Consider the following 16,765-nt stretch of genomic DNA (forward strand, 5'->3'; position numbering starts at 1 on the left):
GGGTAGTCAAACCTAACCTACAGGTGAACAGTCTTTGCAACTTTAGGTTTTTTGCGTTCCAATATTGAGTCAGAACTAACATCAACACATATTTTGTATTGATTTAACTGTCTTGGCAGTGAATTTTCAGTTATGCCGTTTACTTCATTGTTCAAAGTTCTTGTACAACTTCTACAACTGCTTGTATTACTATTTTCAAGATTTGACAACTCTTTTTTATTGGTTAAATGAAAACAAGAGCTCTGAACAAAAAGGTTTCAGGTTCCTTAAAAGGACTGCATCAAATACATTTGTTGTCCGAGTACTGGAAACTGGTTTTATCCCATCACTAGTGCTGCAAAATATTCTGCCAATGATACTGCGCCCTCGAGACAGTTTGCAAAGACCGATTACTTTTTCAAACTGTTAATCAAAAACACTTAAGTGAGCAACATGTTTTAAGCTACCGCATCTCAAAGTTGCCTCATTCATTTTCTAAATGGGTTTTTTCTCTTGGTGCCATCTTAAAATTATGTTCATATTTTATTCAGCAAGGTTCGTTTTCTGCAGAATCAAGATGACTGCAGTGTCAAGATGCATCTAGAGAAGCTGAGTCTCAAGAGCATTTATATAAAGTCACTAACTACAACTTTGGTCACTTTTCAAACATACAGTAAAAATATAAGGCAATATTAGCTGACTGCTGTGACCAAAATGCCCATCAGTCACCATTCGTACACATCAATGTTTATTTTAATGAAATGTAGTTTTATTTACCCCTAAATTGACACATATAAAGTGTTAAAGCCATCACAGTGTACACACTGCTGCAGAGGGCAAGGCTCACAACATCTTGTTGCAAAAAACCTTTGTTTGTGGGACAAAATGGGTAGTTGTCTTAACCCTGTTAAATATTGATAATGTTCAGGCAGATTTAGTTTTTGCTGACTGAAAAATAGAACAGAGGTCATGCTAAGTTTAACTTCTGCTATATTTTTCTCTATGATGTGATGACACGAATGAGCACCTGTATTCTACCAACAGTCTTTTAAATGTTTCTCTGCTAAACAAAATTTCTTTTACACGAATAAGTAGATTCTAAATATTCATCTTTGTCGGTTTTATTATTTTCAACATGGTAAAAGCCTACCAACATTCTGCAAAGAATTCATACCCTTGCCCTTGGCGTCAAAAAGTTATTCAGGGAAGTTTGTTTTTGTCACTGAAGGTGTGAAAACTGATGTCAAAATACTTCCAACAAGTCCCTGAGCGAGGTTGTCAACCTGATTTACATCTGTCAAGCTGCACAAAGATCGGATGGCATCATAACCACAACCAACACCGCCAAAAGAAGCAAAAACTGTGATAAAAACTGATGGAATAAAATAACTGTCCTACAGTTATGCACCACATTAAATTTATGTGTGCATAACACAATTTTCAATAACTACTTTTGTGTTTGAACCGAAGCTTGCTGCGTCATTCATTTTACAAAAAACACCGAGTGTTCTCTTCTCAATCTCATTGAGACATTGTGCTACACTATTTTTTGAAGCAGCTGAGAGTTGGGCTTTGTTGTCGTCAGTATACACTGCACTGAAAGGAGCATTGCACCATTTATAAAATGATGCTCACCTGTACTGTATCATTTCTGCTTCAAGAGATGGGCTCTGTTTAATAAGAAGCCAACACAGAAATGTTGTGGGTTCAAAATACAATAAAACTTTTATATAAGTTTGCTCATGTGATTTCACACATCCATAGTGCTGTGGAAGAAATTCATGTATTATAATCATGAAACCTCAAACGGGAATTTTCCACGGACTATAATTATACCATCAAACTGCTGCATCCCTAAATCCCTCAATATTCTGACAGAGTACACGTTGCAATATAACTGCTTTTAAGGCTGCCGATATGTTTGGACTGCTTCTTGATGCTGTGTTACATGAAAATGAAATATGCAAGAGAAAAACCTTTGACATGAATTCCTCAGGCCTGTAGACTGCAACATTTTTCAAGTCAACACTTGAGAGCTGCTATGCTCAACCATGACTATCAAGCAAAACACAGTCTCCTTCATTTGTCCTTTTGATATTATCTTTATATCATCACTTTGTTATTCTGGTTTGCCATGCACAAAATTGCCTTTTTCCAATGAGGGCTCGCATCGCAGTTGCTATTAAAGTAACTTTATCAGTAGTTAACTTAAAACACTGAGCACGTGCAAGTATGAATTACTGGCATGAGGTATTTACATGCCTAAGCACTCAGTATATACCAGCACCTCCCAAGCACACTGCCACTTGGGATTATGTGGAAACATGGGAAATTGAGTGTTTACAAGAAGCGCAACGAGCAGCCAGCACTGTAAAATTGCAATAATGATGAGATATAATATTTCTGTGCAAGAGAGAATGACTTAACATAGCTGTATTTGGAAGCATGGGGTGGAGATATTTACTAATCATTTATTATATAGCCACAATCTAGCGGAAGAAATTGAAAGGTCTCTTCTGCTATTTGCTCAGAGATACGTAGCTTTTATTTAGAAATTTAACATTTACTACTTTTAGATCCAATGAGAATACATAATGAGTAGAAACTATTCTAAAAAAAAGATCTTATACTTTTCCAAATGCAGCTATGACGCATGTTCAACATTTGTCTGCCAAAGACACAAGAGAACAGTGAATGATTTCTCAAATGGAGGAGTAGCAGAAGATGCAACCAGCGTTAACCTTTGCAGACCCCGACAGCGGAACAGTGATGTGACAAGTGAACTGTAACTGAACTTGTGTTCCTGCGAGAGCGACGCTTGTTCAGTGTTCTCAAGGGGGGAGGGGGGTATGTAAGTGTCTGTGCATGCATGTGCTATAACTGAAATGAGTGCATGTGTGTTTCTCCCTGTTGTGGCATCTATGATTAATGAGATTGTCTTCTCTTGCCCATTCAGTATGTATCACTATATATTGTATGTTTATATCTAGTAGATAGTATGTTTACCGGATTAATTTACAAATTTGAATAATAATTGTTTGAAAATATGCTGTAAAAATCAAAATTAAGGACGAATGTAATTGAAAAAAGGATATGTGATTGAACCATTTTTCTTGCTCTACCTACTGTATGTTTTGTCAGAAGTTTATTCTGTCTAGAGCTGCAACAATTCATCGATTAATCAATTAGTAGACTGAAAAATAGTCGTTTAAGTCCTTTTTCAAGCAAAACATTTGCTTGTTCAAGGTTCTTAAATTTAAAATACTCTGATTTCATTGTCATTAAAGATAAAGAAGGGCTCCTTGGGTTTTGGACTGCTGGTCAAAACAAGCAATTGTGGACATTTTTATATACGAAATGATTAAAATCGATTTATAATGAAAATAAGTGGCAGATTTAGTTATGAAAATAAACTTCAGCTGTGGCCGCAGTTTTATCTACAATGGTTTACTGTAAGATGTCAACGTCTGACAATTGTTGCTTAATTTTAACATTTGCATTAGCCTACTAAGGCTGGGCTATTTAATCTGTTATGTCAATTTCTATGTCATGAATTCAAAAATGTTGCTGTAGACAAACATCTATATGCTGCTATCTTGATATGTTTGTGATGTCTTCTGAACCCATGCCAGCTGGGCAGTATGCACAACAAAATAAATAACTTTATCATCATATATCAAGTTATAAATTGAGTCGAAATTGTGTTACAAATTGTGTCAATTAAAGTTAAAATTACTGGAATATATGTTCTTCAACATTGTAAATTTTTTTCTTGTACAATAAGTGTACACTTCATAGATTTCTAGGGTAAAATGCATGTTTCTCTCTGAGTGTATATACACAGTATGTGCTCGTATTAGCGTCACATGCCTTTGGGAGCCAAATGTAACAGAGGCATTAGCCTACTTCCCTTGCATTACTCAAAACAAACAAATTAATGTAAGTGCAGCTCCTCCGTTGCATTTAATCAACTTCCAGTGAGACGTTGTCCTGAAAACAACCTTTACACTGTTTACCCTCTAGCGCAGCTTCAGTTTTCTGTATAGTCTGGTCTTGTTTCCATGGGAAACTGGGATTACATTTCATGACAATGTGTGACTTGCAATTGGTTTCACAGAACAGCCGTAGTATCGACCAGTTCGCAGGATGAAGACTCTGTAAGCCGTTTCCAAATGGCACAGATGGGATTGGTTCGTTGACCTTGTTACTTCTACTAGTCACACATCGCCTACACAGGATCCAAACTGCAATTGTTGAGCTTCTGGCAATTGCATAATGCTCTTGGCGAGGATTTTGCGCCAGATAAAACTGTATGCATTTCTACAATGAATTTTATTACATGTGTGACGTTTTATGAAGGTGCGGTCTACACAAATGTTTCTTCCCCTTTACCTTAAGCTGTTTGATTAATCAAAATACAACCTTGATACAGGTCTCTATGTGATTTCATGTATTAGTGGGGGATCTGTTGCATCAAAACAACCACTGATAATTTCTCTCGACGCTGCATCAACAAATGACAAGTGTGACAAACTGTGCATAAAGAGAAAGAGGCAGGACACTCACGCTCAATAAATCTGACGCGAGAGTGAAACGCGGTGAAAGAAAAAGCTTTGAAGAAGCAACAAAAATGTATCCATCGCTGATAAAGACAACCCAAGCATCCTCCGTAAAAAGACTAAAGAGGGTACAGCTATGGCTCAAAGCAATGGATAATGTGTTGCTGAACAAATGCTGCTATTCCTGATGTGGTGCTGAATGCTCTAATGTTGTAGCAGCAGGCAGGAGCAGGTTCAGGTTCTTAATAACCGCTGGAGTTTGGATGTGGAAAAAATGGTTTGCCAACAACAAATCAAACATTGTGAAAGCAGTCTCTGTCATAACTGGACAAGGTGTTACATCTGGCTACAGGTGAGCTGTCTGCTTGTTACGATTAGTATCTTCTTTTCAAATACAGACGGGAAAACATTTTGTTTTAAACAAGTGTTTTATACACAAATCTGGGGATTTACCCAAAAGTAGACACAGTAATATCACTTGAAATGTGGCAGTGGTCAGTTTTTTCTCTCTCTATTTCTCTATTATCTATTCTGGCCATTGTCATGAACCAATGTCTAATATGTAAAATCTGAATAATGTGAATGTTAGCCATACATATAAAAATGTATCTCAATCAGTAACTGGGAGCAATGTCTAACGTCTTTAATCTAAATATCTATGTTTCTGTCAGCAGGCAGCAGCAGACAGTGAGTCACTGCAACTTGCCACTGCAGTAATGGCGGCGTCGCTAGATGGCATAACAAACAAATTGGTCGCTGTACTCGTCTATAAAGTGGACAGCACACTTGGTTGATTGCTCTTAATCTTAGTTTGTCATGCAGTTAAATGATCTGTTTAAAGAAAGAAGTCTGTCTTTTGCCAGCAGCTGATCATCACTGTCGGCACGAAGACAACATGAATTGCAATATTTCTTTTTCTTTCTTTGAGATTTTAAATGTCGCCCTATTTTTTTTGTTGTCTTTTTTGTTTTACCTCTATAAGCTTAATCATGTTCCATTATATATGAAAGCTACAGCAAGTGGAACGGAGGAAGAGAAAGTAGAAATCACAAGTGATGATGAAGAGATTACAATCACATGCTTTGCATACATACCTGCAGCAGGTATTTAAAACCGTGCAAACATATTCATGGAAAAATTGCAAACTTATTTACACATTGTAACTGTTGAGATTACTATGTAATAGTGTAGAAATTCCAGTTTCACAACTGCTGTTGCCCCATTCTCAGTGGAGTGGTACCTGACAAGACAATCCAGCATTTCTGGTGCCGGACTGATAAAAGCTAAGGGAAACGTTTCACTGTGACATTTTTTCACAGAACATGTGTAAAAATGTAAAAGTATCATCTCTGAAAATAACTGAAAAAGCCTTTCTCTGAAGCTCATCTTTTTTTTTTTATAGTTATCTAGGGAGGATTTATTTTTAGGGAACCGAGAGGGGAACATCAAGTACAACTGTGGATTCATACAGAGGGATGCGCACTATTTTTTAAAGTTGCACACACTTGGTAGGATATATAAAGACCTGAGATTGTTAAAATGACTTCAAAGCTTAAACCACCACACTAATGAATTTGCAGATTAACAACTTTCACTTAGCTTAGTTTGGATATGAAAAATGTTTCAACACCTGGTGTTTGTGTGGAGAAGCTGCTTTTGTTTGATCGTTTCGTACCTTCTCCATCTCTCCACTCTTCCTCTTGCGTGCTGAACGGGTGATTTTGACGGTGACAGCGTTCTCCTCTCCCTGGCGTCGCAGGGCCATTCGATTTGGCTGCAAAGGGCTGAAGGAGATTTCCAGCTCCGGCCGGGGGAAGCGGCTCGTCCTGCCGTTCTCTGTGGAAATCTCAGACGAGTCGAGCACTGACGGACAGCCAGCTGAGCTCTGTGGGACCACACACGATTTAAGGTTAAGGGTCGCCTCATGGTCACTCAGGAGAGAAATGCGTGTACTTCTGAGGATAAAGGCCGGCCTGTCTGTTCATACATGGTGCCGAGGTCAGTTGCCACAACAGCCAACTATCCATATCTGTGCAAATGTTGCTGGGCAACACAACGTCTGAAAAAGATTCAGGCTGCCAATTGTTAAATACCCACTTATCACTGGCAAATGTTTCTGTACCTATGTGCCTTGTATAAGTACGTAAAAAAAAAAAGAAAGAATTGAGAGCCTTCATCAAAAAGGCTTTTCTTCATGTAAAATAAAAGAAAATGTTTGCAAGAAAGAAGAGAAGACAATAAAAATAAAGCAACAAAGTCATTTTGCTGTTACTATAGAGGTCTTGTTCACACCTGTTGAATGGTCCCACTCAAAAGGTGGTAAACTAGGGGATTTCTCCTCAAATGCATTCATGATGATGCACAAACACAAAGTGACTGCAGACTTTCTCAGTTCTGCACACCTGGCAAATCACTGTGTGAAGTGAGTGTGATTGTGTGAGTATCAGGTTTGGAAAGTAAAAAAAAAGAAAATCTTTTGGATAAATCTGATGTTGGAAAGGTCATTTTAGATGCCGTTTTGCCATCTGAAGAACAACGACAGAATTGGAAATCATATTATCTTGCAAATGAGTATTATGATGAGGCTCCATTATTCATTTGTGTCTGATGTTCCTGTCTGACCAGCTGCTGGCTGACTGATATCTCCCACCGCACGACTGGTAGACTGAGATAAAGTACAGATTAAATGTCACAAGCGGTGACTACCTCAAACCACCAAAGCATCAGAAGCAATAAGGATGACAGGATTTCAATTTTAAATACATAAATCTTTTTATAAAGTGTGATAAGACTCAAATCAACTAGCAGAATTTCCGTCAAGTGAGTTTCTATCAAAACTGAACTTTAAAACGGATTTGTAAAACGTGAAAAAGACAAACACCTCTGACCACCTTCCTTCATCTGTGTGTTCAGCATCTTTCTGTCAACACAAAATGAAAGTTTTGACCCATCCTCATGTCAGCCCATGAGCTTACCTGACTGCTGACTGACGCTCTGGTATCCCTCCCTCTTCCTGACCTCCTGTTAATGGCATCACTCTGGGGTTTCTCAACCACTGTAGCAGGGCTCTCGTTGCTTTTAGTCTGTTGCAGAAAGAATAAGAGAAATTGAACATAAATTATGATTATAGGTAAGATAAAGTGTTGATGCATGATTTAGTGGTGTCAACTTACAGTGACACCGCTAGACTTAACCTTTTTTCATACCTTGCGGTTGGGATGGTACTCAAGATCATACCAAGGAATTCAAAAAGATCCTAACTAACAGTCTGCAGTCTGTTCTCCATATTTTGTGTTACTTGGAAGATGGAGAACACCTGAGGACAAACTATGAATAAATAAAGCAGCCAGAGACATTTTCTGTGTCGCTGACATGCAACTTCGTGTTTTGAGTTAAATCCAGGAATTCTGTTCCACTCGTTTATTACCTTCAAATTTAAAGCCTCACAATTAATCTTGCGTGTAATTTTTGGAAAAAGCTTTAAAAAAGGAAATGAAAACCACAGATTCAAGCCAAAACACGAGGCTCTTTTATCTATCCCTGCGCGCACTGACCTGTTCACTCCTGACCTGAGCGGAAAATGAAACGCAAACATCAGTTATAAAAGATTTAAATGTAAAAGAGAGCAAAACTATGCTGCTGCCTCCCATCCTGTGAATCACAGACATTTATGGCTTCAACTGAAAAACTGGATTCTTAAACTTTAAGTTTTAATATGCCTCTTTTTCATGTAAAACTAAAAAAACAGTCATTTTCATCATATGGCTTTCTTGTTTGAACAGTTTGAAAAGTTGGCCAGACACGACAGAAATGTACTATGACAGGAGTTGTTTGAGAAGCTTTCCCAAGATATGGCATTTTAAAGTGCAAATACACATTTTTTTCCATCTACCTCCACAGTTATTCCATCATATCAAGTGACAAGGAAAAACAATGCCTCTCCCTGTTTTGGTGGCACAGACCGAACAGCATAGCGAAGCGAGGATTACAGGGAACCAAACTATACGTAGATCATTTTTCTACAGCCATTAACGGTGCAATCAGTATTTACTTCAGACTGGTGACTTACAAAAGTTGTCTGTTACTAGTTTGAGTTCAGGTGGGCTTAAAATAGAAAAAGTTATGCAACATAATTGTGTAAGACTCTGATACATATGGGCCAGCAAACTTCTTTGAACTCCACCATGAAAACTATTTAAGAGACATAAATTAAAGATGACCACTGCTGATTTTCTTTGTGAAAGATGAAACCACAAATGTTTAAATAGCCATCTTCCATCAAGCGTGGGTAGTTATTTTGATTACAATTATTTTTATAGGTTTTATTGTACTTTGGGTGCAGCATTCCTTCAAGACTGACCTGTGTGTCCTCCTGTTTGGCTGTTGATGCCTCGAGCTCTTCCCTCAGTCGCTGGATCTCCAACTCCCTCTGGGACAGAGAAGCCTGCAACTCTGCCACGCTGACACCGCCATCGCCACTCTGAAACAGGAAGTTCATGGACAGTGAGGACGATTCCTCCCAATACTACATCCCAATATCACCAATATTTAGAACTGCTGTCAGTGTTTCATTCAATCATTCTCAGATTCTCAATTTTTAAATCACTGGTTGCAAAAAATGTATCTCAGAATCTTTTTAGGACTATAACAGCGTCCTATTTGAAATCTTATTAGTTGATAACAGAATAATAAGTGCTTTCAATGATCCTTGTATGATTGGCACTGTAGTCTGGATATTTCCCTGCTGCTGCAGGTTTTGTGCTCTCTCACACTTATCGAGTATCCTTTGTGGCTTTTCTGATACAGAGATGCCTGCATAAAATAAGCTGCTATTCTCTCGCAAAATTCTGCTTAATACAGGTTTTTAAATCAATACAGCCACCATCATCAGACAATGAGCCTGGCATCATTTTAATTTGGTGAATCATTACAGCATGGCCTTCACGCTGTCTTTTCTGCAGTTATTCTAAGCGAGCTGCCTGATCACAAAGAAAGAAATTACATCATTTTGAAAACTGCACAAAGGCTCTGTGAGGACAAAATGTGAGAGAGCAGAGTGCAAATTCTGAAATGTTACATATGTGGAGCAGAGATAAGAGTCCATGTTAACACTACTGGTTCACCAGAGAGGAAGAGATGGAACTAGTCAAACTAGTGAACCAAATCCTGATAAGCTGCTACAAAGTGTAGCAGAACTGCAAGGAATCTCTGCAGCAAGTGCACTCACCGAAACCAATTAACAAAGAGACAAGGAATTCTTCTTTATCTTTATCTATTGAATTTTGCTAGAAAGTGGGTTTTAATGATGCGCCTTCCCTCCGTCTCTTCTGTAGGGTTTCAATAACGGTGGTGGCTGAGAGATGTTTTTCAGCTTCGTTCCCTGCACAACGTTTGGATTTTGCTGCCCCAGTAAATCCAATCCAAAAGGTAAATCGACACCGAATTAAATGGGGCAGAAGAGTGTTGATGCGGTGCGCTCTGCAGGTTCAAACATTCAGTAAAGTTTCACCTCTGGCTAACCCTCAATCAATAACATCACAACAGCTGTTTTGCCTTGACAGGTGATGAGAACCGAGTGCTCTGACATCACTGACTGCAGTGTCTACAGAGGTTAAACATACAGTCCTAGGGTTTTTCAAAACAGGAGAGAACAGCTACTTTTTATAGTTTTTGCTACTTTTGGTTAAATAATCCATTAAAAGCTGAGGGACTTTACACACATGACAGATGTTATCTGACAGAAGAGGTAAAACAAGTCTGCAAATATCAATATGTAACTTGTGTCTTACACCACCTTCTTTAACCTTCCTCTTATTCGTCTAAGCAGATTTAATATTTTAGGATGTTTCACTCATAATTTTGTAGTCAGTGTGTGATCCATGTACCTGTTTTCATCCTTATGTCATACTGACCTCTTGTGGTGGCTGTGTGTTATTTTGGCGTAGCTGTTGGATGAGTTTGTCTTTCTCGGCTTGGCTGGAAAGAAGCTTCTGTAACTGGACCTCCAACGCTGATACCAGAGTGTCTCTCTCCTTCCTCCACTTCTCCATGGTCTGCTCCTTCTCAGCCAGCTGGGATGACAAGGACTCCTGAGAAAGAGGGAAATGTAGATGCAAAATATTAGGTGGCAAAATACTGGTTTTAGACATGAACGTGTGAATGACTCAAAAGAGACTGTAATAATTGTAAAAAAGAGAATATTATAGCCTAAAGCGCATCAGTGAGGCTGAAATGATCAAAAAAATCCCCCCCAAAAACACATTTCTGGATAAATTAGCTTTACCCAAATCGAAAGGGCTTATCCTCTGTACAGTGGCCACTTTGGAAATTTCAGACTCAGCTTGTCAGGTTTAGCTCCACATTGTCAGCTGTGGTTTAACCTTAATCAGTGTAAGATGGATTTACTTTTCTAGCTGCAGGTGCAAGTTCTTTTGTTCAACTTTGCCTGGACATTAAAGTATTTCACCAACGGAAAGATGGGCCTTGCATAAAAACGTAAATATTTGTAAACTTCGCACTGCAGTGCACTGTGCTGCACCGGACCAATAAACACGCTCACTGAGGGGTGACATGTGAGTTGGGTGGTCCTTGGTTTTGGTAAACAATATCGTATTACATCAAAACCGTACACTAAAATGTTTTTTTTTAAAGAACATTTTAGACGAGAAATTCCAAAATCATCAGGCTCATGGTTTAGTTCATATTTGATCAGCACAGCCTTGTTTTACAGTCTAATCTGTGGTTGATACAACAGCCCTTAAATCTCCCAGATGAGGTGAAAAGCATCATCTGAGCTGATGAAAAAGTGGGGAGCTCTGGGTGCACGCAAAATGGATAGAAGTTTAACATCACTCGTTTGCATAATCCCCTTTCCTTTAATGCTAACAGAGTGGCATGTTTACATGTTTAAACTAGCGTTGAGCATGTCTGCGTATCATCCCCCTCTTACCAGCTGACTCTGCTGCCGAGTGTAGCGCTCTCTGTCTTCGACAAACTTCCTCATTTCCTGGTTCCTCTTGTCCTCTGCCTCTTTAGCTTGGCCAATCAGGTACAGCTTCTCCTCCAGCCACTTTTTACGCTCCGCTTGATGTTTCTCTGTAACCAGCTGTAAGCAAATGTTTTATTTCTAGGGGGGGTATACAAATATTGCTGCACCAACTTTGTGGATGACTATGAATCTTCAGAAACATCAGGAAAAATATTCTTAATTTATCTGATTTTCACCAAGAATGAACTTTTAATCATCAGTATTCCTGTTGGGATGTTTTCCTTCATTACCTTCAAGCTGTCCTGAGCTTGAGCAGCTTCCCGTCTGGCAGCTTTAAGGTCATCGGATGGATTGTCGACTTGAAGGTGCGTGTTGTTTGAGCGGTTCTGCTGCAACAACATCCCTTTCAAATTATCCACCTCTGAAATTGTAGAAATCAGAAAATTAAGACTCACATTTAAAGACGAAATAAGTAATTTTAGACTAACTTTATATAAAATATATGTATATGTATGTAACTCTCTCGTCAGAACTCAATTCCCAATATCAAGATTTATGTAGACTTGTTTTGTATAAACAGGTGTAATAAGTACTTCACTTCACACTCTTCATGTTTTTGTCCTCATATCTAGCTACCCAACACTGTTCGACTTACAGACCTGACTTTGGTAGCCAGTTAAAATGTCTTGTGGCTGTGAGAAAATACAAGTTTGCTCCAGTCTCAGTGTCTAGTCAGTTTCATTTACAGTCTTTTATGAACATTCTTGTCTCTCTGTAGTTTGCAGGGATAAGAGGATTAGAGTAAGCTGCCTTGGGGCCAAACCTCATTTTAAATTCAAAACAATGGAATCCACAATCTTTTCACAATGTCTGTGTTTGCTTTTCATGCTTTTTTTTATTTTAAGATCCTGTGTCTTACCACTGGAGAGCTCCTGGATTAGGTCAAGTTTCTCCTCCAACACCTGCTCCATCTGGTCCTGTGTCTCCTCCTGCTCCGTCAGAGCCAAACGCATGTCCTCCAACACGCGCTCCTTGGCTTCAAGGTCTACAAATCAACAGACACACACTCAGCCAGCCGCCCAAAACAGTACAGTTTTACATGCAGAACAGCATCCTGGCCCCCATACAACAATATATTTACTATGATATGTTGATCCCTGAGGGAGGTATTGTCCTTTCTCTGCCCTTCCACAAAACATAATCTAGGCTTGATAAAAGGAGTAGTTGGTGCTGTATTTTTAGATGTGTGTTAACTATGCAAAGTCTAGCAACGTGTGCACAATGGGAAGGAACTGCAAATGTATGTCTGTGAAGGGAAAGGCTCGCAGGGTTCGATTAATCACGTCTTAACTTAAACAACAGCAAGACAAAAGCAAAGTACAGCCTCCAAATGATGGTGTTTTTATGAAGGGTGCATAAGCTTGATATAGTTGCTGCATTTACACATCGTGGTGTAAGAATAGATCCAAATTTTATTTTTAGAAACATGTAAAAAAAAAAAGATTAAAACCATTAAATATAAATTCAAAACTGTCTGCAGCCAGTATATCAATGTCCACTTACGTAACCTGTTGTGGGCTGACTGGATAAACAGTTATTACACCAATAAATTAAATATCATTATTAAATATTAAATATAATCACTGTAGTATACTGGAAAAAATCTTCAGAGTTCAAAGATATTTTGACTTTTCTCAAATTTGTGCCTTCTGTTTGAAAAGTTTAAATAGTTTGTTGACTTTTGAAAGACACAAATCAGAGAAACGTCCAACCAGGCGACAAAGAGAGAAGCAGCTCTAAAGTCAAATTAAAATCTGCTAAAAGCTTCTCAACTCTGTATTTTATCTTTGCTTGGTATTCAAATAATGTTAGATACACAAAGACACATTAGTTTACCTTTACAGGCCTTCTGGTAGAGCTGGAGAGTCTGGTCAGACTTTGTGTCAGATGATTGTTCCTAGAAGAAGAGAGGAGGAGGAAGAGGAGGAGGAGATGAGATGAGGAAAGCATAAAGATGGCGCGTCACTACTGGAGTACGGAGGCAGTCAAAGGGAAATCTGTTAGATTCCTTACTGGCACACAACAGCATGAGGGTGCTGCTCTTCCATGGAAAACAGAGCTGAAGTCTTCAGGGATTTGTTTTGGTAAATGTGAGCGTAAGAAAACAGATTATCTCACCACTTTGAGCTGCTGGATGGTTCTATCTCTGTTGGCAAGGTCACACTGAAGCTGCTTCTTAGCTTTCTCAGTGTCAGACAGCTTCTGCCTCAAAGACTTTTCCTCTTCTCTCATGGCCGAGATCTTCAGAAAAGAAAAGTTATGAACAAAAGTTTACACATTATAGATAAAAGAAACTCAAGCTGTCTGCTGGTTATGTCAGTGTCTCACTCGTATCCAGTGATGTGGAAATGTTTTGTGTTCAAGTTTCCCCAAGCAAGTATGAATATTTTATTTTTATTTGTACGAGACCTTATTACCTTTCAGCTGTATTCAGCTTAATGTAGACAATAAATCAGAAACCATGCTGCATTCCCAAGAGAGACATCTCTTTGCTGCATAGTGACATCAACGGTTTAAAAATCAGCTGCTCATGAGGTTGTTTTCACTTCGGTGTGACCATGTTTAGGTTTTTAAAAAGTTAATTTGTGTACCTCCTTCTGGACCTGCTGGATCTGCTTCTTGTAGTCGGCTAGTTTCTCTCTGAGGTCTGAAGTGTCGTCATCTTTCCTTTGCAGGTCGAGGCTGAGGCTCTTGGCTTTCTCCGTGTCCTGTTTGGCATTTTCCTTCAGTCTGGGAGAGTGAACGAGATAACAGTGAAATGCAACAAGTTATTTCAAAGACAAAATAGTACATTGTGGTCCAAAACAACATTTTTCAAAGTCTTTAAAACAGCTGGTGGATAGATGGATTAATAAAACCCTTCCTGGACAACAAGGTACTTGTGGAGAGATGACAGGCAAGATAATACAGAGAAAATGTATTTCACAGTGACAGAATAATCCAGTCTAGTACAGAACCACGAGAAAGGTTAATACAATGACACTGCTTCTCCAAAAAATCTGTCAATAGTCTTATATAAGACGTCTAATTATAAGAGGGTCCAACCTTTGATAATATTTTGAAGATGTACTATCCTTCCCTGATATATGTGAAGGAAACGACTGGTTACCTGCTAATTTCCTCAGCTTTCTTCTCCAGCTCTGCATCCTTCTGAGCGATGGCTTCATGCGCCACAGCCAGTAGCTCCCTGCGTCTCTCCACCTCCCTGCGCCGGGCCTCCTGGACTGCCTGGCTTTCCTCCTCCTCCCGCCGCTCCTGTGCCTCCTGTAGGCTCTTCTGCAGAGATGTCACCTGTGCCTCCTTTTCCAGCAGCTTTTTCTGCAGCTCTGCCTCTCTCTGTGCTGACGCTTTCTCCAAGTCTGCTAGCTTCTCCTCCGCCCGTCTGTCCTTTTCATTTAGCATTTTCTCGTCTTCTGAAGAAGCTAGCTGAGCTTCAGTTTTGCTTGGAGACTCCTTTGTTTGTTCCATGTTGATAACCTTTGCCCTCAGGGACGCCACCTCATTCTGGAGATCAGCGTTCAACCTCTTGAGCTCTTCTTCTTCAGCAGCAGAGCTAGAGGAACTGTTTGAACCTTTACACCTAGCTTCTTCTAGTTCGGCCCTCAGCAACTCTGCAGTTCGCTCCTGCTCACTGAGCTTTTGCTTAAGATCATCTAAAAGTTTACCAGAGGTTTCTTTTTGTTCACTTAGGTTGTGTTTTAACTCGTCCAGTTGCTGTTGTGATATCACTTCTTGTTCGCGCAGCTTCTCTTTGAGCTCCTCTACCTGCTTTTTCGAAGCCTGTGTTTGTTCTTCAAGTTTTGTTTTCAGCTGTTCTTCTTCCTCTCTGGAAGCATTTTCTTGGCATTCCAGCTTGGATCCGAGTTCATCCAGGCGCTGTTGGGATATGTTTTCTTGCTCCTGAAGCTTTGTTCTCAGTTCTTCAACTTGTTGTTTTGAAGCTGCTTCTTGATGATTCAGCTGTTCCAGCTGCTGGTCAGAGATCAGCTGTTTGTGTGCCAGCTGTTCTTTTGCCTGAGCTAGCTCACGCTCCAGCTCCAGGATTTGTCTGCGCTTGCTCTCATTTGTCTCCTTTTCCTCATCCAGATTCTTCCTCAGCTCTGACACTTCCTCTCTCAGCTGATCACTGTCACCACCACATGAGGCTGCTGAAGTCTGCACTTCCTGTTTCAGGCTTTGAACTTCACGCATCAGGGTGTGGATCTGGGTAGTTTTCTCCTGCATCTCCTTGGAGTGTTCGCCCAGTTGTGCCTGAGCAGTTTGGAGTTGGACCAATGCTTGTTCAGCTCTCTCCATCTCAGTGGTCACCTGTGGTAAATTTAGTTTAAAAAAGGCCATTAACAAAACATAAATAACCATTATTCCACTACCTATGCACAAGCCACTTGTTGGCTGACAAAACTTAAAAGCTGCTATCAGACACTGAACAGCCAAGGATTCACATATCAAATATCAGACTTGTCTCAATAAATACTGACCTTGCACCCTGTGGCTTCTAGTTTGGCAGTCAGCTCTCTGACTTCTTGTCGGAGTGCGTCACCCTCCTGCTGGCTCTTTTCTCTCTCCTCCACCAGCCTGCTGATCTCCTTCCTGTTCATCTCCTGAGCCGCCTCTTTGCCACTATGCTCCTCACTAAGAGCTGCAAGTATATTCTCTCTGCTTTGCTTCTCTTCTGCTAGAGCTGCAATGGCATCCCCCTTGGTTTTCCTTTCAGCTTCAAGGGCCACTACGGCTTCCTCCTTGCCTTTTCTCTCTTCTTTGAGGGATGCTAGCACCTCCTCTTTGCTTCTCTTCAGTTCTGCTATTGCGGCAAGGGCCTCCTCCCTTGCTTTCCTTTCCTCCTCTAAGGATGCCAGTGCCTCCTCTTTTCCCATAGTCTGATACTCCAAAGCTGCAAGGGCGTCTTCTCGGCCTCTCTTCTCCTTCTCAAGGGCAGCCAACGCCTCCTGGGTGATGGGAGTATTGATTAATTCCTATCTTAATGTTTAAAAAGCATTGAATGAACTTAATGAGGGTGGGAAGAGTGTCACTAAAAACTGAGATGAACAAGTCTGCCAGTGAAGTATGTTTTTTTTTTTTAAGCTGAGCTCGCCCTTCACCAACAACTGGTTCTACTAAGAATTCGGAAATCAGGACACCAATAACATCGCCTCTTCTCTTTCTGGCTATTGAGCATCTC

At 39.8% G+C, this 16,765-nt stretch overlaps 1 protein-coding gene across 2 annotated transcripts in view; it reads right to left on the reverse strand.

Moving 5' to 3' along the window:
* The window catches only part of kif20ba (kinesin family member 20Ba), a 45,757-nt gene that overhangs the window by 18,726 nt on the left and 10,266 nt on the right, over nt 1-16,765 (reverse strand). The window contains exons 19-30 of one of the 2 annotated variants that reach the window (XM_073481432.1): nt 16,065-16,529; nt 14,696-15,894; nt 14,178-14,316; nt 13,705-13,827; nt 13,423-13,483; nt 12,446-12,571; nt 11,817-11,947; nt 11,488-11,643; nt 10,451-10,627; nt 8,899-9,018; nt 7,514-7,621; nt 6,214-6,423 (exon numbers count right to left, since the gene is read on the reverse strand). In XM_073481432.1, coding sequence (XP_073337533.1) covers nt 6,214-6,423; nt 7,514-7,621; nt 8,899-9,018; nt 10,451-10,627; nt 11,488-11,643; nt 11,817-11,947; nt 12,446-12,571; nt 13,423-13,483; nt 13,705-13,827; nt 14,178-14,316; nt 14,696-15,894; nt 16,065-16,529 — 3,015 coding nt within the window. Of the gene's footprint in view, nt 1-6,213; nt 6,424-7,513; nt 7,622-8,898; nt 9,019-10,450; nt 10,628-11,487; nt 11,644-11,816; nt 11,948-12,445; nt 12,572-13,422; nt 13,484-13,704; nt 13,828-14,177; nt 14,317-14,695; nt 15,895-16,064; nt 16,533-16,765 lie in introns of both variants that reach the window. The other variant, XM_073481431.1, reaches the window with a different exon arrangement.

Source organism: Pagrus major, chromosome 15 (genome assembly GCF_040436345.1).
Source record: "Pagrus major chromosome 15, Pma_NU_1.0".
NCBI classification, from domain to species: domain Eukaryota; kingdom Metazoa; phylum Chordata; class Actinopteri; order Spariformes; family Sparidae; genus Pagrus; species Pagrus major.